We start from the raw sequence: 27,683 nt of genomic DNA on the forward strand, positions 1-27,683 counted from the left end.
CCTCCCAGGTTCAGGCAGTTCTCCTGCCTCAGCCTCCTGAGTAGCTGGCATTACAGGTGCCCGCCACCATGCCTGACTGATTTTTGTATTTTAGTAGAAACGGGGTTTCGCCATGTTGGCCAGGCTGGTCTCAAATTCCTGACTTCAGGTGATTCACCTGCCTCGGCCTTCCAAAGTGCTGGGATTACAAAGGCATGAGCTACTGTGCCCGGGCCCCATTTTATTTTATTTTTATTTTTTGGGATGGAGTCTCACTCTGTCACCTAGGCTGCAGTGCAGTGGCGCAGTGTCGGCTCACTGCAAGCTCCGCCTCCTGGGTTCACACCATTCTCCTGCCTCAGCCTCCCAAGTAGCTAGCTGGGACTACAGGCGGCCCACCACCACGCCCGGCTTTTTTTTTTTTTTTTTGTATTTTTAGTAGAGACGGGGTTTCACTGTGTCAGCCAGGATGGTCTCAATCTCCTGACCTTGTGATCTGCCGGCCTCAGCCTCCCAAAGCGTTGGGATTACAGGCGTGAGCCACCGCGCCTGCCCCATTTTATTTTTTAATTTAATGCCTGCCAAGGAGCAGCCTCAAGCCCAGAGAAGAACAAGGGTTCAGGGAGCTTCCCTGCTGCAGGCTGTTGTCACGCTTTAAGGGTCCCAGGCTTCCACTGCCAAGCAGGACTTGGCACGTGAGCACCCCCAACCACAGCACCATCAGGCAGCACCCATGGGTTCCACCAGCCCAGCTCTGTCCCTCCCCTAGGTAAAGACCACACTGAAGTCTTCAAGTTCCCAACAACCAGGTTGGGGGTGGTTTCCTTCCTCTTCAGGCAGCCAGGCCCATGGCTGGAAGGCTACGCTGGAGGCCCAGGGAATCGGCTACTGATGTGACCACCGTATTCCCACATGGGGAGCCCTGGAGCCCCTTCCACCCCATCCCATCTCACAGGGCAGCAGGGTCTGGGCTCCTGCCTCACCGCTGGTTCAGCAGCACCCTCCCCCCACAGGGTCCCACCTTGCCTTTTGAAGAAGAATCTGCATAATGAGTGGACGGCAGACAGCTATATTTAGTGGTGCCTTGACACTCACGAACCGCCAGTGTGGCGCCTGGATCTTGCCCAGCTGCCAGTTCCCCCCACCCGGACTGTGGTTCCTCAGTTTCTCCTGCCAGCCCTGGCTCATCTCAGGGCAAAGCTATAGACGTGGTAGATCTCATCGGGGAGGTTCTCCTGCCTCTCCTCAGCCAGGAGGCTGAGGCCTGCGCTGCAGATGATCCTGCGGACCACATCAAGGTCCCGGCACACGCTGCTGTCCACGTCATCCAGAATCACGCCCTCCTGGGCCATGTTGTCTTTGATGACAATGATACCGTTGGGGCGGAGGCTGCCCTTGCAGCGCCGCAGGAACTCGGCCAGGTGCTGATCGGTGAGGTGGCCTGGGGAGGGCAGAAGCAAGGTTACCAGTGCACAATGCAAGGGGATGCTGGCCACCAGATGGGATGTATTTCTCAGCCCTGCTGAGCCCTTCATTTGTGCCCAGCATTTTGTGTGGCATTTAGTAAATCCCGACAGATTTACTAAACCCCATTTCATAGAAGAGGAAACTGTGGCTCTAAAGACACATTAAGCCAGAATTTAACTTGACGGGGTGACTTCCAAGTCCTGCCTGATACCTACACACCATGATGCCCCACCCCTGCCAGACTTGGATCAGAGGAGTGAACCTGGGCTAAGAGTTTGGCACTGCAGGAGCTTCTGGACAGACTGCCTTCCCCACACCAGAAGTCCCCACAGAGGCTTCTGAGACCACAAAATACAAGGCCAGACCTAGCGTGTCCACAGCAGGCCTGTGCTGCCCACCTCAGGAGGTGGCCAACTGCTGCTAGTGGCCTGCCACCAGGTCAGCAGCCCAGGGCACAGCGCTTGAGGTGTACTGTTAGGCTAAGAGGGTGCAGGGCTAGACACAAAGCTTAAACTTTTCATCTTATTAAAAATAAAACCCTTATAAAACTCTCACTTTGAATGCAGTAAGTTATTGGCCATTAAAATTTAACAAAAAACTGCACCCAAATGGATGGTAGCAGGTATTCAACTGAAACAAAACCTGGAAGAAATCGACCTTTTAGGCTGAGCCTGTCCCTCAGTCCTGGGAAGCACGGGGTGGGGGTGGGCGTGGGTGTGGGCGTGGGGGGATTGGAGAATCCTCACTGGCTTACTTGCTGCAGGAGCGCAAAGCCCTGGTCCTGACACCTTATGGGGAACCCGAGTGGCAGGAGACGTACAGGTGGGCAGGGAAGGGCGGCGGGACCCTCACCTATCACCCACTGGATCCAGATGACGTCGTAAGAGTCCGGCTCTGGGGTGAAGTCCTGGAGCCCACAACAGAAGTAGTTCCTCACCCTCTTGCCCTCCTCCCCCAGGTAGGTCTTGGCTTGAACCAGGAAGTCCTCCGTTATGTCGACCATATCCACCTCTCTGAACAGCGGCAGGAGCAGCCGCTTGGTGATCCTCCCAATGCCAGCTCCACAGTCCAGGGCACAGGACGTTCCTGTCTTGTTCGGGCCTTCCTGAAAAGCAGAGGCATGTAACCTATCAGAGAGACCCTGTCGCCACACGTGGGGGCCCTTCCTCATGAGCCCTGGAACTTAGACTCAAGTCAGGATTCCAGGGCTCTGCACAAGCTGAGCACTGGTGGGGAGGTCTGTGCTGGCTGCCAGCTTGTACAGAGTCCTGATTCAAGGGGGTAAGCGTGGAAGGACACCCTGCTGGGCCACATATTCCTTTATCTTTGAAAGTTTTTGTAGAGACAGGATCTCATTCTGTTGTCCAGGCTGGAATGCAGTAGTGGGATCACGGCTCACTGTAGCCTCGGACCCCTGGGCTCAAGCCATCCTCCATCTTCCCGCCTCAGCCTCCCACGTAGCTGGGACTACAGGCATGTGCCACCATGCCCAACTCTTTATTTTTATTTATTTTTTGTAGAGACAGGGCCTCAGTCTGTTGCCCAGGCTGGTCTCAAATTCCTGGGCTCAAGCAGTCCTCCCACCTTGAAATCCCAAAGAGCTGGATTACAGGAGTGAGCCGCTGCCCCAGCCCTGGGCCACACATTTCTAAAATGAAAGCCAATTTCCACTTAAAGGTGATAACTTGAACAGGTACGCTAATCTCTCCTGAGTCTCCAAGTAAACAACGGCAGAGAGGAGCAGGGAGAATGGAAGTAGGACAATGGGTGAACAAGGGTGCGGAGAGGGAACGCGGAGGGAGGGGAGGCGCTGGATGGAGCAGGTGGCCAACAGCAGCCTCCAGTGCCAGCCATGAGAGACAAGAAGGTGGGGGGCTCCAGGCCCGGGGGTCCCAGCCTAGTACAGAAAAGGCTGGGGGTGGAGCAGAGGGTAGAAACCATGGCATGTAACTAGGAGTTTTCATCCAGAATGGCCAACACCCTCAGCCCAAACACCCATGGGCATGGCAGGAGAGCAAGGGTTTTGTCCCTGGCAAAACCCAACAGTTGAAGAGAAGTTTGCCCAATTCGGGCACCTCAGTTCTGCCTAACAGCCAGCTCCTGTCTGGTAACCTTGAGGCTAAGTCCACAATCTAGAAGTTACCCCACTGTGCCCACCCAGCCCAGCTCCTCAAGGCTTTGGGGTAGGTACCAAGAGACAGCCAACGAGCCTGCAGTGTTACATGTAAAAGGTGGCACCCCACATGGACTCGGCAGTGCCACCAGAGCCACAGCCTCTCCTGGAGAGCACGCCAGACCTGCCTACCCTCAAAAACCTCTGCAGAAACTTCCGGGAGCTGTTGATGTCGATGCTGGAGATGTGGCCATACCCCCCAAGCATGCCGTCCACCGTGGGTGGGATTTGTTTCCAGTAGGTCTTGGCCTTGGAATAGAATTGCTTCTCGTCTTCTATCACCTCGCTCGTCATGCTGTCACCAACCACGGCTCTGCTCAAGCACCACGATCAGCACCCGCAACTCTCCTGGGTAAGGAAGGGGGTGTGAGTCAGCGGGCCGGGGACCTGGCAGAAAGGTCCCCGGGGCAGAGGGCCAGTCTCACTCCAGGCTTCACAAGTCACACATGCTGCTGAGTGCAGAGGGAAGTCCAGGGTCCCCAAATCTGCTTCTACCCCTTGGATAACAGCATCTTCTGTCTTTTGCACTGAGAGCGCCCGCCCCAAGTCCTAGCTTCACGTTCTTTTACATTTTCATTTTTTCTGGAGTGCAGTGGTGTGATCATAGCTCAATGCAGCCTCCAACTCCAGAACTCAAGAGACCCTCCCAACTCCTCCGGAGCAGCTAGGACTACAGTTGTGTGCCACCATGCCTGGCTAATTATTTTTTGTAGAGATGGGGTCTCACTACATTACAAAGGTTGGTCTCGAACTCCTGACCTCAAGAGATTCTCCCACCTTGGCCTCCCAAAGCACTGGGATTACGGGTATGAGCCACTGTGCCTGGACTGGCTTCAAGTTCTTGACATGCTTTATATGACACCTGACGCAGTGGCTTCTGGGCACAGAAAACCCTGATCAATAAAGAGAAAAGACCGCAAAGCAGAGAACACCAGCAGACCCTGGAGGGCCAGGGAAGTTTCCACGCCTCCCTGCCTCTGGCTCAGAGCACAGCAACAACTCACGGTGGGGTCCAGTCCTCCGTTAATGAGGAGTGGGGACTCTGTGCCAGGCACCAGGCTGTGAACCAGGCAGACAGCCAGGCAGAAAACAATTCTACAGACACAACCACACCTGCAGGGAGGGCTGCAGAGGAGAAGCACCAGTGCCAGCAGAGCACGGAGAGAGGAAGTGGACTCGGATGCGGGGACCAGGGAAGGCAACCCTGAGGAGGGGACTCGGAAGCTGAAACCGATGGATGGGCAAGAATAAATGCAGCCAGTGGAGGGCGACAGCTCTGCTCCCGGAGGGAAGGACAGACAGCCCTCGTGGCTGCCAGTTCCTGGTCTCACAGTCAACTCTAGCAATTTCGACTGCATCCTACAGAGCAACGAGTGTGAACCACCCTGAGGCCCAGCAGACAGTGGCCCGGGAAGACCGGTGCTTCCAAAGACTGCTGGCAGCAGTGGAGACGGCAGGGGGATGAGGAGACTGCTGCCACAGCAGAAGGAGAGGGAACTAGAGAGCCTCAGCTGGGTCCTGGCAGCAGAGCCCAGGCCCACCTTGCCCTTCAGGACAGGGATGACAGCTCAGCGGCTCCACGCTCCAAGGGGGGCCAGCCTGCCATAAGCTTCCCATAGGCACAGTGCTGTCACCAAGGCACACCACGCTTAGGGGCTGTTCTAGTTGCTGTGAGGCTTGCCAAGACCTCAGAGAGCTCTAGCCCAGGAGGACAGGCAAAGAACAAAGGGAACGAAAATACGCAGCAGAAAAATAAGATTCTCATGAAACCATAAAGTGCTAAGGAAACTCAAAGGGCAGAAGAATCCTTTCTGAACAGCAGACAGGGGCAGTAGCCTGGAGGAGGCAGCCCGAGCTGGGCATCTAAAGACAGGGAGTGCTGGAGGGGTGAGGCACAGACAGAGGGAGCAGCTGTGGGACAGCACGGGCCATCAGAGGGCGGAGAGTGGAGGCGGGGAACACAGTGTGGAAGGTGAGCTGGGAAAGGCAGACGGGGCCTGGATGAGGGCGGCCCCGAGTGCATGCTGGCACCAGCTCTCAGCTGATGTGCTTCCCACACTGCCAGGGCCTACCCTGAAGGGAGGCAGAGTGAGAATGGCAGTGGCCGTGCTGGCTGTCACAGGACAAACAGCAACAGTGGGAGGCAGGAATCCCAGCAGCAGCTGCTGCTACATCCTGATAAACCCATGATAAAGGGAAAATCTCCTCGGTGCAAAACGCGCAGCTGACTGGGAGCTGCAGCTCACCACCTCGCACGTGCCGCCTCCACACAAGGAGAGCAGGGGGCTTCTAGCAAATGCCTGTCGCCAAAGTTGACAAATCGTAGGTCCAAGACCGTCTGCCTGACCCCTGGAGCTACAGGGTCAACACGTAAGAGTCCACATGTGGAACTTGGGCACAGTCCTCAAACACAACTCAAAGCTTAAAACCCTAAGACCCAGGAATGCTCTAGGGGCTTCAAGAGAAGTGGTCAGAGGGAAACAGGAAAACGCCCTGAGAAGGAGCATGAGGCCTTCGGGAAGCAACTATGAGGAAAGAGAAGAGAAACTAAACACAAGACAAGCTGGAGAATTTTCTTTTCTTCTTTGTTTTTTGAGAAAGGGTCTCAGTGTCACCAGACTAGAGTATGGCTCAGGTGACCCTCCCATCTTGGCCTCCAGGGTAGCTGGGACTACAGGCACACGCCGCCACACCTGCCTAACTTTTGTATTTTCTGTACAGACGGAGTTTTGCCATGTTGCCCAGGCTGGTCTCAAACACCTGGCTGCAAGTGATCCACCTGCCTCGGCCTCCCAAGGTGTTGGGGTTACAGGCGGAAGTCACTGCACTCAGCCAAGATTTTTCATTGGTCAAATTTGTTATTGGCCCCCAGTACTATCTTCTGCACTACTATATTCTGAACCTGACCTGAAAGAGAAGGAACTTTCCAGAAGCAGCAGGCCCACCCCAGCCAGTCAGCTCAAGAATACTTCTAACGAGGCCGGGCGCCATGGCTCACGCCTGTAATCCCAGCACTTTGGGAGGCCGAGGCAGGCGGATCATGAGGTCAGGAGATCGAGATCATCCTGGCTAACACAGTGAAACTCTGTTTCTACTAAAAATACAAAAAAATTAGCCGGGCACGGTGGCGCGCACCTGTAGTCCCAGCTACTCGGGAGGCTGAGGCAGGAGAATGGCCTGAACACAGGAGGTGGAGCTTGCCATGAGCCAAGATCGCGCCACTGCATTCCAGCCTGGGCGACAGAGCAAGACTCCGTATCCAAAAAAAAAAAAAAAAAAAGACGACTTCTAACGGATGCAATTCTCCTTCTGTAACTGGTCAGCCTTTTCCGGAGACCCAGCCAGCCAGTGGGGGCAACAGGGAAAGGCCTGTTGTGGCTGCTGAGAACAGAGGGGACGGGGTCCCTCCTCTCCAACACCGTGCCTGACTCCTTCAGCAGATTTGAGCTTTCTTCACTGACAAAGTCACACGCCAGCTTTCTGAGGGTCCAGAGAGAGCTGACAAGACCCATGTGCTCTACCGGGGCCCGGTTCTTCTTAGATCCGTGATTGGGTCTTTTCACCCTCAGCAGAACCCTTTGGCTGTGCCTAGAGAAGTCTACTTAAACCTCTCTTCAGATTCTTGTTTTTTTGAGATGGGGTCTTGCTATGTGGCCCAGGCTGGCCTCAAACTCCCGGGCTCAGGCCATCCTCCCTATTCAGCCTCCCAAGTAGCTGAGATTACAGGCGTATGACACTGGGCCTGGCTTCCCTCTTCAGATTCTTGAATCCACTCGCAGACTGACCCCTCACTTTACCGTTCACACACAGGGTTTGGGCCACAATGAAGAAAGGCAGCCATCACTGCACCAATCAGGGAGCCCTTTGGGGTAACAGGCTGGGGAGGACCTTAGTTCTACTTATTGCACATAACACCTTCCCCGCAAGCTGACCACAGAGCTCCCACACTGGTCTCCCAGCACTGGGAACAACACTGCTGGAAGGAGAAAGCAGCCTATGGCTCAGAAACCCGTCTCTATCAAAAACACACACATTCTAGTACCTCCCAGCTACTAGGGAGGCTGAGGTGGGAGGATCACTTGAGCCTGGGAGGTCAAGGCTGCAGTGAGCCATGATCCTGCCTCTGCATTCCAGTCTGGGCAACAGAGTGAGACAGTGTGTCAAAAAAAGAAGAATTAATTCTTGTTCCCACCAGACCTGCCAATCCTCAAGACTGCTAGATCTGCCATGGTGGCTGACGGGGAAAAGGGCCACCAACCTGAATGTCACCATGTAGCCGGGTTTGGTGGCTGCTATGGTCTGACGGGGTAAGGACCAGGTCAGGTGGGCTGCCTGCCCCTCTGCCAGCAGGCACCAGAGCAACCATGTCACAGCCCTCCATCAGTCACTCAGAGAGGATGGCATTCAAAACTACAGCTGGGTGCAGTGGCTCATGCCTATAATCTGAGCACTTTGGGAGGCTGAGGTGGGAAGACTGCTTGAGCACAGGAGTTTGAGTCCAGCCTAGACAAGAGCGAGACCCTGTCTCAAAAAATAAAAAACACTTGGTGGCTGGGAAAATTAAAGACAAAGGTTAAAAAACGAAATACTACTCTTCCACACCATGCTAGCACAACTCCCATTCAGACTGGAGCACGGCGAGAGCAAGCCCGTCTCCCTCTCACCACCCACCAGTCTTGGTAAACTGAAGGTTTTGTATCCAGTTCTATCTCTCGCCTGGCCTGGGAGCTCCTAGAGAGCAATGGCAACATTTGAGATTTATCACTATGCTTCTCTTGCATCCCACGAAACACAGATATTCAACAGAAAGTTAATCTCTGATCAAATGAACAGAATAAATCTGAGGGCAAACGCGTATCGATTAGACCAGTGCCTGACACCAGGTGGGCACTGACTAATTGGTTGCCAAATAATACAATGGGCTTTGTGCAGCTATAGCCATTTTCCACTTCTAAGAAAATCCTACAGACAAAAGTCCAACCATTCAAAACTGGTAATACTGAAGGCTGTTACCGACAACATAATTTTGTGCTTTACCAAAAGCCTTGTAACATGATTCCTTTAAATGTCAGGGTCCCCCAAATAATCTAATTTACAAGAATTCCACCTACACGCAAATTCTAGGAAAAAGCCAGGGGAGGCACATATTGGCAGGGAAATAGCGAGCCTGACTTTGACATTTGTCCTAACAGCTGATTCATTAATAAATGGGATTCCTAGGGTCCTGGCTACATTCTGTCCAGATTGCAGTGGGGCAGGAGGAGGTCCCTAAGAGTCCGAGGGAACAGCAAGGTCGGTCGGCCAACAGCAGGAGGTCCTGCTACACTCTGCTCCAGAGGACAGATGCCATGTGGCTGCAGGGCCTGGGAGGAGGCCAGGAGCACCCTGGCTTTGTGTGAACTCTAGGCTAGCTCAGAGAGGAAGAGAAACCCCTCACGCCTGGTAAATGCCTGCTCAGCCAGTAAATGTGATCCTACATCCTTCACGGTCACCTAGCTGCTGCCTCCTCCTCCCCGCCAAGGTGTTCAGACCCACGCAGCTGCCCCAGTTACTGCGTCTCTTCTCCCACGACCCATGGAAGAAAACGGTGCTGAAACTGTCACCGGCAGACTTTTGCAGTCATCTCATCCTACTCATGTTAAGTCTCTACGGAAAAGCCTGCCTAAAAGTGACCTCCACCCTCTAGCAGCCTACAGGACAGAACCCATCCTCCCTGGATCTTTGTGGACAGCAGCAGGCCACATGCAAATGGCAGAGTGCTCTAAGAAAAGGAAAGAAGGGAAAAAGGGAGGGAAGAAGACAAAACAGGGGATACATTTAAAAACTAACAAAGACTCTGATGGAGTCGGATGAACCAGATCTGAATCTTGGCTCTGCTCACCAGCTGTGTTAAGCTCAGATAAGACATCAAACCTCACCATTCCTCAGTTCATCTATAAAATGGAGCAGTAATACCGACTTTACAGAAAGCCTGTGATTAAAAGTGCACACGAAAAGCTTAAAGTGCTTTGCACAGTGCCAGGCACATATTCTCTCTTGAGCTTAGAAATTCTCCGTCAAACGAGATTCTTGTCAACTCTGCGCACTATGAGGATCAAATGGGAAAAGTGCCTTAGAATGCCATAGAAGCTGTACTGTTGGACACACCTAGGGGACTGTTACTGGTATGCTGGGCGGCCAATCCAGCAGACTCAAACAGCTCTGCAAATCAGCCAGAGTGAGGAGTGAGCTTCCTCTGTCTGTAAGCACAGAACCCCCACCGAGATTTTTTAGATGCTATCTTTGTGATCCCAGGGCTTCCGGCCTCCACCAAAACACTCCATGCGTTACTTCCAACCCCCACGCAGTCCTCAGTTTACAGAGAGAAAAACCAGCACACTAAAGGAAACGATGTGTCTTTAAACATACGAACAGGAAGCCGAGAACAGAATTAAGGAGGGATTCCAGGCTCCTTATCCCAGCCCTGGTTCCTCCCAGAGGCTCATCCCATCTCACTGGGCAATCATTCTACACACCACAACCACCGGTTACACTGTCCCTCCCCGCTGTCAGGGCCTCTGACACCAGCTGTGGCAATCACTTAACAATAGAGAGGAGAAACCGAAGTCCAGAGAGAGAGATCACACAGTTGGTGGGCAGCAAAGCCTGGGCTTTTCGATATGGCAGCCTCCCTGCAGACAGGCTGACCTTGGCCGCAAGGGTTCTGGGGGTGTCTTTTTTGAGCTGCACCTGTGTCGGGCTGGCGCTGGGGCGGGACCCAAGGTTAAATACGACGGCAACTTCTGTGCAACGGGCACTTCACTGTGCCAGGCTCTGAACTGGGCATTTTACCGATTCCTCCCATCCATCCTCCGAGTGGGCGCTCTCCATATCCCTGTTTCTCGGAGGGGAAACAGGCTCAGAGAAAGGGATTTGCTGCGGTCTGGGGACCCGGGTGGGGGAGTGCCCTGCCTGGGCTTTGAGTGCCTTGACTTTCCTCCTGTACCCCAACCCATGGACTGACTGCTCCGTAGTCCCTGCCCAGGTCCGGCCCGTGGACCGCTTGGGAACGCGCACGTGGGGCCCGTGCCGGCCCTCGCGCACGCGCCGGGTCACGTGACGAGCCGGGGCCCACAGGGCGCCGAAGCAGTTAGGGGTCGCGGCCTCCCCTCTCCCGGCGGCTGCCTACCCTTCGCACCGCCTCGCGCTACTCACTCCGCGCGGGGGCTCCCGGGACCGAGAGAAGAAGATGGGGAAGAGGAAGGGAGGGCGGCAGCGGCGGAGACCCCACAAGGTAACCGCAGCTCCGCCACACCACGACCAGACGCGACAGCTCGCGGCGCGCGCTGCCTTTGTCCGCTAACGTCACTTCCGGGCGTTTAGGGGCGGGGCCACGGCTGGCCCCACCTCCTCGTTCAGCTCGCCCCCCTCCCGCGGGCTCCGGATTTAGCCTGACTTCTTTTGAAAAATAATTTAACTTAATTTTTTTTTTTTTTTAAATTGAGACAGAATCTTGCTCTGTCAACCAGGCTGGAGTGCAGTGGCGCGATCTTGGCTCACTGCAACCTCCGCCTCCCAGGTTCCAGCGATTCTCCTGCCTCTGCCTCCAGAGTAGCTGGGACTACAGGTGTGAGCTACCACACCCAGCTAATTTTTGTATTTTTAGTAGAGACGGGTTTTCACCATGTTGGCCAGGCTGGTTGCGAACTCCTGACTTCAAGTCATCCTCCCGCCTCTGCCTTCCGAAGTATTGGGATTATAGGCGTAAGCCACTGCGCCCAGCCTAATTTGACTGACTGCCTTCCTTCCTTCCTTCTTTCCTCCCTTCCTCCCTCCCTCCCTCCCTCCTTTCCTTCCTTCCTTTCCTTCCTTCCCTTCCCTTCCTTCCTTCCTTCCCTCCCTCCCTCCCTCCTTCCTTCCTTCCCTCCCTCCCTCCTTCCTTCCTTCCTTCCTTCCCTCCCTCCCTCCCTCCTTCCTTCCTTCCTTCCTTCCTTCCTTCCGAGACGGAGGCTCGCTCTGTTGCCCAGGCTGGAGTGCAGTGGCCTATCTCAGCTCACTGCAAGCTCAGTCTCCCGGGTTCCCACCATTCTCCTCCCTCAGCCTCCCAAGTAGCTGGGACTACAGGCGCCCGCCACCACGCCCAGCTAATTTTTTTTGTATTTTTAAAGTAGAGATGGGGTTTCACCGTGTTAGTCAGGATGGTCTCGATCTTCTGACCTCGTCATCCGCCCGCCCCGGCCTCCCAGAATGCTAGGATTACAGGCGTGAGCCACCGCGCCCGGCCTAATTTGACTTCTTTAAAAAAAAAATTAGAGACGGGGTCTCACCCTGTTGCCCAGGCTGATCTTGAATCCTGGCCTCAAGCAAGGCTTCCACTTTGGCCTCCCAGACTGCTGGGATTACAAGCGTGAGCCACCGCGCCCAACACAGGTTACAGCTCAAAACTTGACTAAATTGACTTTTGGGAATCTGGAAGGACCTCCCGAACTGAAAAGAGCCGCGGCGTTGCCCTCTCTTCATCCCCATCACGAACAACAGTTCGTTTGGAGGCTGCAGGCTGGGCTTTGAGTAAGAAGGGGAAAAAAGCCATTGGTCCTCAAATCCACCCATCTCCATTAGCATCTTAAAATAATACCGACCCCCCAAAAATAAATAAAATAAAAAATACTCTTGGCAGTGCCATGGGATTCCCACCCAAATAAGCAGAACAAGCCCATGAAATTTCCATTCCAAAAGCATGGCCCTTCCCTCGGCTCCTCCCATGCAAAGAAATTCTGGAGCTATCTCCGAGGCAGCAGTGATGGAAACACGAGCTTGCAGGTGGGTAGAGCCTGTTAACATCTCCGAGCTTCAGTCTCCTGCCAGAAGAAGTGGAGCAATGTAATCATTACTCAACTTCTGATGCTCTGAGAGGATTAAACTTGTGGGACACTGCACACCAGACCTTCAGCTCAGCACCTGCAGTGGGTTCTCAGGAAATGGAAGCTATTATAATGACAATATTCACCCTAAGGTCATTTTTCCTAAACTATTAATAACATCCTGGTTTTGGCAGGGTGCAGTGGTGCACAACTGTAACCCCAGCATTCTGGGATGCCAAGGCGGGCAGATCACCTGAGGTCAGGAGTTTGAAACCAGCCTGGCCAACATGGCAAAACCCCGTCTCTACTAAAAATACAAAATTAGCCAGACGTGGTGGTGCATGCCTGCAGTCCCAGCTACTCGGGAGGCTGAAGCAGGAGAATCGCCTGAACCTGGGAGGTGGAGGTTGCAATGAGCCTAGATCACACCATTGCTTTCCAGCCTGGGTGACAAGAGCAAAACTCCATCTCAAAAATAAATAAAATAATAATATTCTGGTGTTAGGTTTCCAATGCCTTCCTCTGAGCAGTGCACACAGAAGGTGCTTAAAGTGTGTTTGCTCTAAATGTACTGAAAGCTACGGGAGAAAGGGGATGCCAAAAAGCCACATCTGCATTGAGTCCGCAGAACGTGTGTATGTGCATATTATTTGGCATCCCTTCTAGACTATTCTAGGTCCTAACTGCTACCCCTGGTCTGAGCAAGCTTCATTTTCTGTGTCTCTACGCAAAGGAATTGATCCTGGGCAATTTCAATTGCTGGGGGTGTCTGGAATCCTCCACCAGGGGGCAGCTCTGGTCCAAACTCTGCATGCCTAAAAATCCAGCCCTATCTTATTTCCTGTCAACAGAAGAGCAAGCCCCTTCCCCACACCCAGACTCCAAGGCCTTCCCAGGGCTGGCCAGCTCCCTGACCTCAAAGCCTCTGGCATCTCTGAATTCCCAAGCCTAGCACATAGTAGTTGCTTGATAAATGATTGCAGAGTGCAAGGTCTGGAGGGCTCTTTAGAAACATCTAGTTAGGCCGGGTGTGGTGGCTCATGCCTGTAATCCCAGCACTTTGGGAGACCGAGGCGGGTGGATCACGAGGTCAGGAGATTGAGACAGGAGATTGAGACCATCCTGACTAACACGGTGAAACCCCATCTCTACTAAAAATACAAAAAAATTAGCTGGGTGTGGTGGCGGGCACCTGTAATCCCAGCTACTCGGGAGGCTGAGGCAGGAGAATGGCGTGAACCTGGGAGGCAGAGCTTGCAGTGAGCCAAGATCACGCCACTGCACTCCAGCCTGGCTGACGGAGCGAGACTCCGTCTCAAAAAAAAACAAAAACAAAAAACCATCTAGTTAATCTGGTGTTTCTCAGCCATTAAAAAAAGTCACATACCCTTTAAATAAATACAAAAATATCTCCCTCCCCCACTCAATATTGTAGCTCTCCAAGAAAGTATGTCCCTCCATCCCTGGTGAGAAGCATTGACAGAAAATAGAATACATCTTTGGCGATGTGTCCTCTAGTGAGTCACTCTGTTATTTGAATTACAAAGTCGTTTCTTCATTTTCAAATTATGAAACTATGCCATGCCAGTGAAATACTCATGTAAATGACCTTTGTCTCCCACCCCAGCTTCACAATACTCTATGAGCTTCCTCTCGGCCCTCTCCCAGCCAAGACTCAGAGATAAGGCCCAGGGAGTCCTGAGAAAAAAGACACTTCTCCAGTATCACACAGCAAAACAGCAGACCATGGACTTGAAAGTGGGTATGTTAATTTCTTTCTTCTCTTCTCTTCTCTTCTCTTCTCTTCTCTTCTCTTCTCTTCTCTTTTCCTTTCTGGAGATGGAGTCTCACTCTGTAGGCTGGAGTGCAGTGGCGCGATCTCAGCTCACTGCAACCTCTGCCTCCCGGGTTCAAGCAATTCTCCTGCCTCAGCCCCCCAAGTAGCTGGGACTACAGGCACACGCTGCCACACCTGGCTAATTTTTTTGTATTTTAGTAGAGACGGGGTTTCACCATGTGGCCCAGGCTGGTTACGAACTCCCAAGCTCAGGCAATCCGCCTGCCTTGGCCTCCCAAAGTGCTAGGATTACAGGCATTAGCCAGTGCAACCTGGCCTCTTTTTTTTTTTTTTTTTTTTTTGAGACAGAGTCTCAAATGATCCGTGTAATGGATTAGAGTTGGAGATGTCAGCATGAGCTCATGTTTAGCTTAATATAAGTACAGATGGTTACCTATAGAAATATTTATAGATCTGTGTGTGTAATAGTAAACACGCACATTTCTTTGTCTGCCAGCTGAGACTGCCTGAAACAAATGACATCTCAATAGCAAGAAGCACACCTAGCACCCAGGCCTTGAATCATTATTATTATTACTGTTTTTGAGATGGAGTCTCTGTCACCCAGGCTGGAGTGCAGTGGCATGATCTCAGCTCACTGCAATCTCCGCCTCCCAGGGTCAAGCGATTCTCCTGTCTCAGCCTCCCAAGTAGCTGGGATTATAGGTGCACACCACCACGCCCGGCAAATTTTTGTATTTTTAGTAGAGACGAGGTTTCATCATGTTGGCCGGGCTGGTCTTGAACTCCTGACCTCAGGTGATCTGCCTGCCTCGGCCTCCCAAAGTGCTGGGATTACAGGCATGAGCCACCGTGCCTGTAATTTCTAGGTCCATTGTATTCTGACTGCCTGCTCTTGGGGTGGAAGTTCTACTTCCAGAGCCACCCAGCCTGCGCCTCCCAGATCTGGAAGGCCTGGCTGCCCTGGTCAGAGTCCCAGTGCCCTGGGTGGTTACGGCCAGGGCATCTAGGACACAATAGCCTCACTCTCAGTCCCCAGGCCTTGGTGCCTACTGCTCTTCAGGTGCCCAGGGGTGAGGCGCGGATCACAATGACCCTGAAACAGCCCAGAGGCAGCAGGGAGGGGCTGGGAGAGGCACCAGGCAGGGATGATGGGCTCTCCCAAGGGCTAGCCTGCCTGTAGAGAGCTCTAAACTCACAGGACCTTCTCAGGCCCTGCCCAGAAGCCCACCAGGGTGAGTGTGACACTGCCCAGGAGCCAGCTCAGAGCTGACAACAATCTGGGAGTGGGGTATGGTGGGGAGGAAGCAGGCTCAGAGACCCCTCAGTGTCAGAGCTGGGAGTAGGACTGGGGCTCTGCCTCCCAAAGCGGAGTTTGTTAGAAGTCTGTGTCTTGGCCAGAAGTGGGGGCTCATGCCTGTGATCCCAGCACTTTGGGAGGCCAAGGCAGGTGGATCACTTGAGCCCAGCAGTTCAAGACCAGCCCGCGCAACATAAATACAAAAAATTTCCACCCCATTTCTACAAAAAATACAAAAATTAGCCGACTGTGGTGGCGTGTGCCTGTAGTCCCAGCTACTCAGGAGGCTGAGGCGGGAGGATCGCTTGAGCCCAAGAATTTGAGGCTGCAGTGAGCTATGATGGTGCTACTGCACTCCAGCATGGGCGACAGCAGGACTCCATCTCTTAGCAAGACCCCATCTCTTTAACAACAACAACAAAAAAGTGTCTTGGTTCCAGCAGAGACTTACTGAATCAGAATGGGGGCTGGGGGTAAGTCATCTGTACTTTCAACAGGCTCCCCACCCAGGGGTCTCTGAGGCATCACCAGGGCTGGGAGGCTGCTGGTCAGGTCTTTCTTCCCTCAAGCTGGTTCCAGGTTTCCTAATTCCCAGTAGAGCACTAATGACGGTAACAGCTTCCACGATCTGAACACTGCAAGGCAGGCTAAGTGCTCTCTCTACCAGTGGTGATGCCATTTCACGGCTGCAAAGAGGCAGGTGCTGCTATTATCCCCATTCTGCAGACCAGAGCCCCCAGGGAAGGCAGAGGGAAAGTTAATTGGCTTGGCCAAGGTTACAAAGCTAGTAAGTGGTGGAGCTGGGACTAAATCTTAAATAGTAAGAACTTTTAAATACTAAGAACGGCAGCTAGTCTATGTGTAAGCTTGGCCAGCGTGCCTGGCACTGTTCCGAGCTCGCTGTTCTAAGACTGGCATGTACGTGCTCATTTAAACGTCACAGCAACCCCAAAGCTGGCCACTCTTGCTGTCACCATTTTTCAGGTGAGGAAACAGAGGCTCTGGGAGCTCTCGCCTGAAGCCATTCGCTGTCCACTGGGCCGGTGGCGCTCACCCTGCACCGCGCTGCCCTGCCCGGGGCACTATGGCCTGGGGCTGGACTATGCCCTCCCCACCTCACCCGGCGCCCCCCACCCACGCGCGCTGAGGGTGCGGTGAGCTGAGCGCGGGGCCAAGCATGTTCCGGCGTCGACCTCGCCCAGGGGCCCAGGAGGTGGCGCCCAAGGGGCTCCCTGGCGACGGCGACTTCCAACGCAGCAGCGACCCGCGGCTGCCCAAGCTGACCCCGCCTGCGCTCCGAGCGGCCCTGGGCGCGCGGGGCTCCGGGGGCTCGAGGATCCCGGGAGGCGGCGCTGCGTGGTGGCCGGAAGGGGACGCCGAGCCCGGGGTGGGCTTCGGACGCCTCCCGCCGCCGCGCCTGCCCGCCCTGCTCACTGCGAGCCGGCGGGCGGTGCGGAAGCGGGGGCTGCTGCGGTCCCTGCTGCTACCTCCCCTGCTCTCGGCCGGCGCGTCCCAGGAATCGGCGCCCAGGAAGCCCGGGCCTGGAGAGCGTGAGCGCCCCCGGAGGGGCGTGGCCAGGGAAGACCCCGACTTCTTGGGCGCCTTCCTAGGAGAGCTCCTCCCCAGCAGGTTCCGTGAGTTCCTGCACCACCTCCAGCAGAAGTGCGCCGAGGAGCCCGAGCCACTGAGTGAGGCCCCGGGGGGCGGGCCCGAGTCATTCCTGGTGGGGGGGTGGTCTCTTGTGTCCCCGCACCCAACACCCTCACCACACCGGCTCAGAAGGATGCTAATGTTAGCTGAGTATCTCAGAGCCCTCGTAACCCCTCCTTGAAGGCTGGCCTGCCATCACCCCGAGGCCATATGACTAGGAAGGACCGTCCCCCAGCCAAGGCTCACAAGTGTTTCCTCCTGGCTCCAGCATCCCCAGCACCACAACATCAAAGTGGTGTGTTAGAGCACTGCCCAGGGTCTCCGCAGTGTCCCAACTGTTCATTCCTTCCAGACCTATGGTAAGCGTCAGTTCCCTTCTTGGTGGGGACGGGGTTGCCATCGATGTTTCCAGAGAGGGACAGCCTGGTCACTCATGCCTGATGTGGCCTGTTTGTCTTTAAGGGGCCAGTCATCGCACCTCCAGGATAGTCTTACGAAGATTTCGCTCCATCAGACACCTACTCTGGGGTCCCTGAAGGGTCATCACTCACAATTCACCACTGTCAAAAAGGCCAACCAGTGAGTGATGGGAGGGATAGGGTAGGGTAGTGGAGGAAAGGGGCATTTCTTTCCTCCTTTCTTTCCTCTTTTGCCCATGAATGTATTCATCCATCCTTACATACATCTGTCCATGAATCAGATCTTCTATCAACCCATTCAAGATTCATTCGCCAGTTCATGTATGAATCAACCCATCCATTAATGAGGTCTTCTACCAACACATAATTCATCCATGAATCCATTCATATATTCATTTTCCCATTCACCCATCCATCCTTGCATCCATCTTATCCATGAACCAGATCTTCTACCACCTGTTCATGAATCTCTCCATCTATCTATCTTATCTTTCTATCCACCCATTCATCTATCATGAACCCATGACTCCATCCATACATATTTTCACTCACCCACCCACCCATGAATCAGGTGTCTTGTGGATCCATTCATCTACCTGGCCAACCAGCTAGCCAGTCATCCGTCTAAAACTCCCACACTTCTATCCATCCATCCATTGATCAATCATCCATCCATTGATCATCCATCCATTGATCAACCATCTACAAATCCTTCCATCCACTTGTAAACCTAGGACACTGTCCATTGCTAATCTAGTCATAAAGCCATCCACAAACCTACATACCCATCTACATAAAAAGCCAGCCACCCATCTGTCCATCTACCCATACATTCATACTTCAGTTCTATTCAGGCCCTTTCATTAACTCACCCCACAGTCCATCCACCCATCAACCCACCCACCCAGTCTTCCATCTTTTTACCCATCCCACCATCATTTGTCCATTTCTTACTCTAACTTTTATTAGGTTTTACTGTATGTTGAATATTGGGAGAAAAATAGGGATGGAGGTAAGAGAAGAGCCTAGGCATTGGAACCTACCTGGGCCTAGATACCACAGTTTTAACAGAGAGGGAAAAGAAGACAGAAACAGTTCCTCCAGGTTAAAATTCCCCCAGGCCTAAGCAGGAGTGAAGGGTGAATGACACTGCCCATGAGTTTAAAGACCAGGGAGAGTAAATATATCACATACATATCATTCCTCCTCATCTGATACCCATGGCAGACAAAACTAATGGATCATATTTCCCCACTGAGCCTCAGAACCCTTCCTTGCACAATACTCCAGGTAGACACGACTGATGGATCAGAGTAGGAACTAGAAATGGATCACATGGCCAAGCATAGTGGCTCATGCCTATAATCCCAGTGCTTTGGGAGGCTGAGGCAGGAGGATCGCTTGAGCCCAGGAGTTTGAGATCAGCCTGAGTAACATGGTGAAACCCTGTCTCTACAAAACTTACAAACGTAAGCTGGGCGTGGTGGTGCATACCTGTGGTTCCAGCTACTCGGGAGGCTGAGGTAGAAGGATTGCTTGAGTCTGGGAGGTTGAGGCTGCAGTGAGCCAAGATTGTGCCACTGCACTCCAGCCTGGGTGACAGAGCAAGACCCTGTCTCAAAAAAAAAAAAAAAAAGTGAAACACATTTATCAACCTCAGAACTTTCAACCAATCAGGCCAAATATACACATTACTTCTCACAAGATATAATAAATAAAAGTTTGGAATTCATTCTCTCAAATGTGAGCAAAAGCAGAGACAGACACAGTTACAGACTTTCATATTCAAGAGCAAATACTTGAGCACCTTACTGTGTGTGAGATTCCCTGGTGGGCCCTGCAGGGGACACTGGGGTGCCTCAGAACAGGCTCCAGTGGCCCTCAAGGGGAGATGCTGAGATTTCAGGCAGGCAGGCAGAGCTGGGTTATGCCTTTGCCTGGCCCTGCAGCCAGCAGAGAGCAGGGGTTCCTGAGCACACAACTGTTGGATGACTAGGTCCCAAGGCATGTAACCAGGCACTGTCCTGACACCTCCTGACTGCTTGGCTCTTTGGGGGTTGATGAAAAACATTCCCTCCACATCTACACAGACATACAGATGTGGTCTGATGAACGGATGCAGACATATAAATACGTGCATTCCAACAGCCAGCCATGACCTTCCTCAATAACAGAGCTATAGGTGGGTCAAGCAGGCCTTCCTGCAGCCTTGCCCTTGAGGCTTTTTTTTTTTTTTTTTTTTTTTGAGACGGAGTCTTACTCTGTCGCTAGGCTGGAGTGCAATGGCGCAATCTGGGCTCACTGCAACCTCTGCCTCCTGGGTTCAAGTGATTCTCAGCCTCTCGAGTAGCTGGAACTACAGGCGCACGCCACCGTGCCCAGCTAATTTTTTTGTATTTTTGGTAGAGACGGGGTTTCACCATGTTGGCCAGGATGGTCTCGATCTCTTGACCTTGTGATCTGCCTGCCTTGGCCTCCCAAAGTGCTGGGATTACAGGCGTGAGCCACCTCACCCGGTTGAGGCCGAAATTAACAACAATAAATGGAACAATATTATCTATGAAATATACATATAACAGATACCCTTGATTAAGGCCAAACCCTGTGCCAGCCATGTCCTAGATGTCTCATGTAAGTCATCTGATACTCATCAAACCCAGGAGGATGGTATTATTGTGCCTATAATTTAAAGGGAAAAAAACTGCAAAAAAAAAATGTGGCTGGGATGGGGCATGATTGAGATAGACAGTTACAGTAACAGCTCAGCGGGTGGGGGGCGGTGGCTCACACCTGTAATCCCAGCACTTAGGAAGGCCTAGGAGGGTGGATCACTTGAGATCAGGCGTCTGAGACCATCCTGGCCAATAAGGTGAAACCCTGTTTCTACTAAAAATACAAAAATTAGCCGGGTGTGGTGGCGCACTCCTGTAGTCTCAGCCACTCGGGAGGCTGAGGCAGGAGAATAGCGTGAACCCGGGAGGCGGAGCTTGCAGTGAGCTGAGACCGTGCCACTGCACTCCAGCCTGGGCGACAGAGCGAGACTGTCTCAAAAAAAAAAAGAAAACAAACAAAAAAACCCAGCTCCCAGTTAGTGATGTTTCCTCTGGGCCCCACAGACCCTGGGCTGGATGCTTCTACGGCCCATTTCCTTTCTTCACAACACGGTAAAGTGGGCACAATATTCCCATTTTACAGATAAGAAAACTGAGGCTCAAAAGGGTCAGGACTGAAACCCAGGACTGCATGACTCCTGGGCTGGCATTCTTATCCTCTCTGCTAAATTGCTTTACGTGCGAGGGTGCCAGCTCTGGAACCAGGATGCAGGTCTTGGCTCCACGCCTTACAGCTGCATGACTTTGGAATAGTCTCTGTGCCTCTGTTTCAACTATAAAATGAGAATGATAACAGCATTTCGTGGGGGCCATGTGCATTTGGTGGGATGGTGTACCTCCATGCTTGAGCCTGCCTGGCAGGTAGGAAGTGCTCCATTAAGGCTGGCTTCTGTGATAGGCGTTATCCATTCTTACAGACCAGTGTAGGGCACTTGTCCAGAATCTCACAGCGAGTCTGGGGTTGGTGGGTGTGTGCTGGGGTACGGCGGGGGGCTGTGAGCACAGGCTCCTTTCCCCTCTCTCAGCAGGCCCCACGGTGCACAGGTCCCCAAGCTCAAGGCTGCACTGACCCACAACCCCTCGGGGGAAGGCTCTAAGCCCCGCAAGCGGCGTTGCCCTTTCCGGGTGCGATTCGCTGACGAGACCCTGCAGGACACAACGCTCCGCTACTGGGAGCGCAGATGCTCAGGTAAGCAGACGGGATGGGGAGCCTCGAGACTCCAGAAAGTTCCAGCCAGGAGGGCAGAGAGGCTGTAGCTCTGGGCCCCTGGAGTGAGGAACTGGCTTGCAAAGGCCAAGAGATCAGTGACCCTGCAGAGGATGTGCCTGAACTGGCCACCCTGGAGGATGTCAGGGTGACCTTCGAGGACCAAGTAGAGGGTCCGAAGTCCAGTGGAGGTATTCCAACGTGGGCGGCACCTTGGACTGCTTGCTGCCAAGGGGTCCTCATACGCTGTATCTGCCCACCTTGAAATCCGTAGCCAGAGCCTCTGGAGCCTACACTTGCTCCCCTCCGCAGCCCCCATGGCCTACAGGGGCTGGAGGAGGTCCAGATGCCATTGGAAGCATCTTCCTTCGACATCCATGAAGGCAGCCCTCGAAGGCTGCCTGAGGAGGTACCCGGAAGAGCCGGAAGAGGAGACTTTCTCTCTCCTGGAGACAGCTGGCACTGCCTGGTCCAGCAAGGAAGCTAAGAGCCACCAGGCCCTGGATGTAATGGTGTCTGTTTTGCAGTTCCCAGTGAGCTTTCTGAAGTGTGTTTCGAGAAGCAGGCGAGAAGTCCCTGTTCTTACTCTGGTATAACCTTGACCAGGCTCCACCTTTTCCCGTGTACCCAGCCTCTTGTCTTCTCAGGATCCAGCAGCCCCCAGGGCCCCCAACAGTCAACTTCCTCTAGTTATTTATTGAGCACCTACTATGTGCAGTTTCAGGAAATGTCTGCCTCAAGGTCTAGCTGTGGGCGATGCCCTACAAACCTAGGACCTTCGCTGATTTGGGAGGATCTGACGCAGTCGCCTTAGCATCACAGGAAGCTGGAGTTAGAAGCTGTGATTTTTGCCCAACTTCTGTGTGTTTGGTGGGGAAACCAAGGCCCCAGAAGCAGAATGGGCTTGTGTGGGTGACACAGAGCCACAAATAGAAGCCAGAGTGCCCCCGGGCCCCTCTTGGGAATATAAGGCCAGGACAAGCCCAGGAGAAACAATTTCATGTGAATGGCAGCTGGTGCATACGGGAGATGATTCTGTGTCAGCCACTGGCCACAAGGAGCTATCATGGTGTCCAGGGCAGCAGGGTGCCCAGGATATGTGGGGGCCAGCCTGCTGCTTCCCAGCCCTTTCCATCCTGCGGCAGCCATTGGGGAATTCAGGGTCCTTGGACCATCTCACATGGCTGCTGTTGGACGGGAAGAGCCCCCAGCCCTGAGACAGCCCTCCCTGAAGCCCTCAGCACTCTCAGCATGGTTTCTGGGATTTCTATGATGGGGTAAGCAGTCTCCCCGCTGCGAGAAAGGGGGCACGCTTTTGGCTGCAGCACGAGTGGGGATGCGCAGGGGCACAGCTTGGGTATAACAGCAACAGTCACGCAAGGTGGTTTTAAAACCCAAGCCTTCTCCGGAGGCAGCCAGAAGGCACTGGGGAGCCTGGGGTTGCCATGGAGACAGGGCTCTGACCGGCCTTGCCTGCCAGAGGGAGGAAAAGAGGGTGGGGGCACCAGTGCCCTCCTCCTGGGCAGGGATCTCACCCTGCCCTCTCTCCTACAGTCCAACAGAGCGTCATTGTGAACCAGAAGGCTGCCCTGCCAGTGGCGTCGGAGCGGGTGTTTGGGAGTGTCGGAAAACGGCTGGAGAGTTTGCCCAAAGCCCTGTACCCTGAGGCCAAGGAGGAGACCCTGGCCAGCTCCTGGTGCTGGGACTGTGCTGGCCTGTGTGGCTCTGGGGAAGGGGATGGGACTCGCCGACATTGCCAGGGCTCCCCACCCCGCTTGCTTACAGACCTCCCCACCCGGCAACAGGCGGGTTGTCAGTGTGGGTCCTCAAGGGCCCTGCCAGCCATGGGTGGGCCGGGGACTCAGAGTCCAGGAAGCTCATGGGGTCCTGTCTCCCCCAGGTCCACCCAGAAGACACAGGGCTATCTTTCTGAGGACACCACCATGAACAGCAGCGTGCCCTTCTGTTCAGGGAAGAAGGGCGCTGCTCAGAGACCGCGAAGCGGCCTCCGAGCCTTCTTGGACCCGTACGGCAACCTGGAGCAGGTGGGCAAATGGTGAGCCCCTGCTGGCAGCTGGCCCCGGGAGCAGCCCTGTTTGGTGGGGTGGCTGGGGCTGGGAGTGGATCCTCCCTGTGAGCCAAGTCACCGTGGGGGCTTGCAGTGGCCACGCTGTGTTCCTGCATCTCCCTCAAAGTGCAGCAGTCAAGGGGCGGCTGTAAGCCAGGTGCCTGGGTTCCGATCACAGTTCCTTTCTGCATCTCCCCTCCCTTCCCCTCCCCTCCCCTCCCCTCTCCTTTTTTGAGACAGAGTGTTGCTCTGTGGCCCAGGCTGGAGTGCAGTGGCACAATCTTGGCTCACTGCAACCTCCACAATGGGGACACCCACCACCACTCCCAGCTAATTTTTGTATTTTTAGTAGAGACGGGGTTTCACTATGCTGCCCAGGCTGGTCTGGAACTCCCGACCTCAGGTGATCCGCCCGCCTTGGCCTCCCAAAGCACTGGGATGACAGGCGTGAGCCACCGTGCTCAACCTTGCATCTGTTTCCTCATCTTTTAAAATGGGGCTGGCAGCACTACCTGCCCGACAGGGCTTCAGCGTAGAATCCTGCTGGGAGCCCAGTCCCCTGCCCTGAGGTCCCAGTAGCAGCCAGCTGGTCCTCTGTCTCACTGCAGTCGGTCCTGAAGCAAGGCCGCCCTAAGGGGTACCATCTCCTCCTGGCCTCCACAACACTGCAGCCAGATCAGAGGTGAACACCCGCGAGCCCAAGGCCAGGGACACACATGGGCCAGGCAATGAGGAGCGTCCTTCCTTGCCCACAAATAAAGGCACATCCCAGGTGGCTGGGACCTGCCAGTAGGTCTCACACAAGCCTTTCTGGGTACCTGATTGCTGGTCTCTGGGGGTTCCTGGAAGGAAGGGGATGGAGACACAGCCAGGATGAGGCTGAGGGGTGGGGACAGGGTATCCCTGGGGTTCAGGACTTGTACCAAGTGAACCCCTCTTCTGGAAGGTGGGAGACCCTGCCACACACCTCAAACCTGGGAACATGCTGGGCACGATGGTCCACGCCTGTAATCCCAGCACTTTGGAAGGCCAAGGTAGGAGGATGGCTTCAGCCCAGGAGTTTGAGACCAGCCTGAGCAACATAGACCCTGCCTCTTAAAAAAACAAAACAAAACAAAAAACCTGGGTGTGGTGGTCCACGCCTCTAGCCTCAGGTACTTGGGAGGCTGAGGCGGGCAGATCACTTGAGCCCAGGAGGTTGAGGCTGCAGTGAGCTGTGATCGCGCCACTGCACTCCAGCCTGCGCGAGAGAGTGAGACCTTGTCTCAAAAATCAAACAACAACAACAACACAACCCAAAAACCTTGGGACCAAGCCTTTGTCGACCTAGATCAGCCCACACCTGAAGCAGACACCTGCTGGAAACTCAGCCTAGGGGTGGAGAACCCCCGCCCCAAGCTTCTGTCCTCCCCCTCCAAGCCTCCATCTTGACATCCACTGTGGAGTGAGGGCGTCCAGACTCCAGCCCAGGGAAAAGAGCCCTGTGTTAGTTTCCCGGAGGGGTTGGTACCCTCTGGTCCTGGAACGCAAAGCACCCGGGTGGGACGGGCTGGGGCCCGCCGTTTCTCTCCTAGTCTGGGGATGAGGGAGTGGATGTTCAAATCCATATCAGGAGGTGGCGAAAGACAAGGTGGCAGGCACTGACCCAGCACCCCCAGGCCACCGCCAAGCCCCTGCCCACCAGGTTTGCCCCTGCCGGTGGCCCCCAGCCCCACGCCATTACCCAGGATCCGGGTCTTTCTCGCCACCTCCTGGTCGCTGAGGAAACAGCAGGGAATCCACACCCTGGCGCCTTAAGGGCAAAGGAATGGGCTGCAAACGGTGGGACTGGGCTGGGCGGTGGCTGGTGGGGGTCCTTAGGGCCTGGATGGGTTGTGTATGGGGGAGGCCTTTTGGGAGAGGCGCCCTGACTCCAGAAGGGCAACAGAGCTAGACAGTTTAGACAAACTCTGCGGGGATAGGAAGAAGACAGCGCTGCCATCGCCCCTCCACCGGGTACCTGACTGCTGGACTCGGGGGGTTCCTGGAAGGAAGGGGGTGGAGACACAGCCAGGACGAGGAGTGGCATTCTGTCCCTGGGACGTCCCCTCCCCTCTGTCTCCCTTTCTGGACTTTCACGCCCCGTCCCCTGACCCAGACTCTGTATTTCCTGGAGAGCCGGGGGGTCTCAGCAGGCCTGATTCTACCGCCCCTCCTCCAGGTGGCCTTGCGCAACCCACCTCGCCCTCTCTGAGCCTCAGTTTCCCCCAAGGGTCGCGGCAGGCCCCGGCCCCTGCTCCGGCTGCAGCGCCCCAACGCGCCCACGCGGGGGCAGTGTTGGCCTGGCTTTGGCTACGCCTGGCGCGGCCGAAACTTCTCAGCCTCTCGCTCCAGGGTCGGAAACTTTTCCCCTCGCGCGGCGCTGGCGCTCGCGCCCGCCGGCCTCCGCCTCCGCGCTGCTGGCCCCGCACAGCCCAGCTCTGGCCGCGCGACCTCCTGGCAGCTGCTACGAGCCCGCGGCCGGCCCTGGCGGGTGGGAGGAAACGCTCCGCCCCCGCCCCCCAACTTCCCTCTCTCTGGCTTTTGTTGTTCAGCCCAAAATTGCTAGGCTTGCAGCCGTGCAGCAGCGCCGAGCACTGAAGCCGGAGTCCGCGTGGAGAGCCCTGGGCGGGTCTCGGCGCCCCCGCGGGCCCCCGCGACCCCGGACTCCACGCCCTTGCCCGCGCCGGGGGGCACCACGCTGGGGGGGGGCTGTCGCTGGGCGGGGCTTTCAGGGAGACCTGCCCCCCCCCCCCGCTTACGCTTACCCTTCCCCTTCCCCCCTTTCTCCTCCCCCACCCTTCTCCTCCCTTTCCCCTCCACCTCTCCCCTGTGGCTCGGCACGCAAGGCCCCGGGATCCCGCAGCGCTCCTGTCCTCTCCCTGCGCTGCCCGCTCCCTCCCCGCAGACCACAGACGGAGGATGGGAGCCTCAGTCCCGCCGCTTTTGGCACTTACACCCACCACCGAGATAAGCAACCCGAGACACACAGAGGCACACCACAGGGCCACACCCACATGGTACACAGACGCAACACCCCACAGACACCCCCTTCAGACACACACACCACACAGGTACACGGACTCCTGCCCCACAAACAGACCGTGCACACAGGCCGACCTCACACATACACGGCGTCTCTCGGGGTCTCCCAGGGCCGCAGCCCCCACATTCGGGGTCACCTGCTGCCCTGGAGGCCCAGACGCCTCCCCCTGGCCCTCTGTAGCCCCTTGTCTGTACACCAGCATGTCCCCTACCATGAACTTAGGGTGACCAAGGACGGGATGAGGAAGAGAGGGAGCGAGGCATTCAGGGGATGGACCCATTCCCAGCTGTTCCCCGGGGACCCTCGGGGGCCCATCTCTCACCCTCTTTGGCAGTGACCCCAGACTGGTGGCCTCCCCAGGGGCCCCAAGAGGGCCCTTTTCCGTGGGGCATTTCCACTCAGGGCTGGTGGGAGTGGGGGGGTTGTGGTGTGGAGGGCTGCCCCTCCTGGGCTTCAGGAAGCAGCATGTCGGGGAGGCCAGGAAAGCTCTGCTCCCCGCAACTCAGACCCATCTGAGCAGCTGGGATCAAGGCAGGCGCAAGCCCCAACCCCACCCCTGCCATTGGCCATGGGCAGTCCTGTGCCCAGCCAGGACAGGGGAGAATGGGAGCTGGGTCTATTTGGGTGGAGGGGGAGGAATGAGTCTGACCCAAAGCAGAGGGCAGAGCTGGGAGAGGCAGGAGGTCACTGTCCCTTTCTAGGTGTCCCCACCTCCCCACGCCTCTGCACCCCTGCAAGGTGGCTCCTTAGCCCTGTTTGCAAATAAGGACACTGAAACCCTGAGGGCTCAGGGGGTCTCACCTGGGTGTGCTGGTGGTGCCGACTGGAGCTGGAACTGGTCCTACAGATGTCCTGCGCCAGCAAGGCCTTCGGCCGCATGCACAGGAGCTCTCTCGTAAGCCGCTTTCTACAACCTTTGGCTGTTGGGGAAGCCAGGGCCCAGAGAGGCTCAACTCTTTCTCAAGATCACACAGTGACCAGGTGTTGGAGTGGGGATTCGCACTCAGCACCTCTTCACGGGGAAGCCCTGTCTCCCGCTGAACGTGGTCCTCTGGGGGCTGCTGCTTCCTCCCGCACACGGGGCCCCTCGGAGGAGGTAGGATCAG

At 55.1% G+C, this 27,683-nt stretch overlaps 2 protein-coding genes across 17 annotated transcripts; one reads left to right on the forward strand and one right to left on the reverse strand.

Annotated features, from left to right (window-relative positions):
* Positions 1 to 945: 945 nt before the first annotated feature.
* NTMT1 (N-terminal Xaa-Pro-Lys N-methyltransferase 1) lies at positions 946 to 27,683 on the reverse strand. 12 transcript variants are annotated; one of them, NM_001266620.1, is made up of 4 exons: positions 10,814 to 10,953; positions 3,752 to 3,967; positions 2,299 to 2,551; positions 946 to 1,420 (listed from the first exon to the last, which is right to left on the reverse strand). In NM_001266620.1, the coding sequence occupies exons 2-4, from the start codon at positions 3,911 to 3,913 to the stop codon at positions 1,164 to 1,166; spliced, it is 672 nt and encodes a 223-aa protein (NP_001253549.1). In that variant the 5' UTR covers positions 3,914 to 3,967; positions 10,814 to 10,953; the 3' UTR covers positions 946 to 1,163. The 12 variants fall into 12 exon arrangements, with proteins under 12 accessions (NP_001253549.1, XP_077821646.1, XP_077821649.1 ...); XM_077965520.1 differs by lacking the exon at positions 10,814 to 10,953 and adding an exon at positions 27,379 to 27,683 and having other exon boundaries at positions 1,029 to 1,420; XM_077965523.1 differs by lacking the exon at positions 10,814 to 10,953 and adding an exon at positions 16,992 to 17,099 and having other exon boundaries at positions 1,029 to 1,420.
* Positions 10,704 to 24,317, forward strand: C15H9orf50 (chromosome 15 C9orf50 homolog). Of its 5 annotated transcripts, none has more exons than XM_077967828.1 (9): positions 10,704 to 10,892; positions 14,087 to 14,221; positions 16,542 to 17,245; positions 17,476 to 17,566; positions 17,670 to 17,786; positions 21,264 to 21,427; positions 23,000 to 23,162; positions 23,346 to 23,494; positions 24,096 to 24,317. In XM_077967828.1, the coding sequence occupies exons 3-9, from the start codon at positions 16,735 to 16,737 to the stop codon at positions 24,197 to 24,199; spliced, it is 1,299 nt and encodes a 432-aa protein (XP_077823954.1). In that variant the 5' UTR covers positions 10,704 to 10,892; positions 14,087 to 14,221; positions 16,542 to 16,734; the 3' UTR covers positions 24,200 to 24,317. The 5 variants fall into 5 exon arrangements, with proteins under 5 accessions (XP_077823954.1, XP_077823957.1, XP_077823955.1 ...); XM_077967831.1 differs by having other exon boundaries at positions 23,000 to 23,141; positions 23,346 to 23,501; positions 24,122 to 24,317; XM_077967829.1 differs by having other exon boundaries at positions 23,000 to 23,141; positions 23,346 to 23,490; positions 24,122 to 24,317.

The sequence above is a fragment of the Macaca mulatta genome, chromosome 15, assembly GCF_049350105.2.
Source record: "Macaca mulatta isolate MMU2019108-1 chromosome 15, T2T-MMU8v2.0, whole genome shotgun sequence".
Classification (NCBI taxonomy): Eukaryota; Metazoa; Chordata; class Mammalia; order Primates; family Cercopithecidae; genus Macaca; species Macaca mulatta.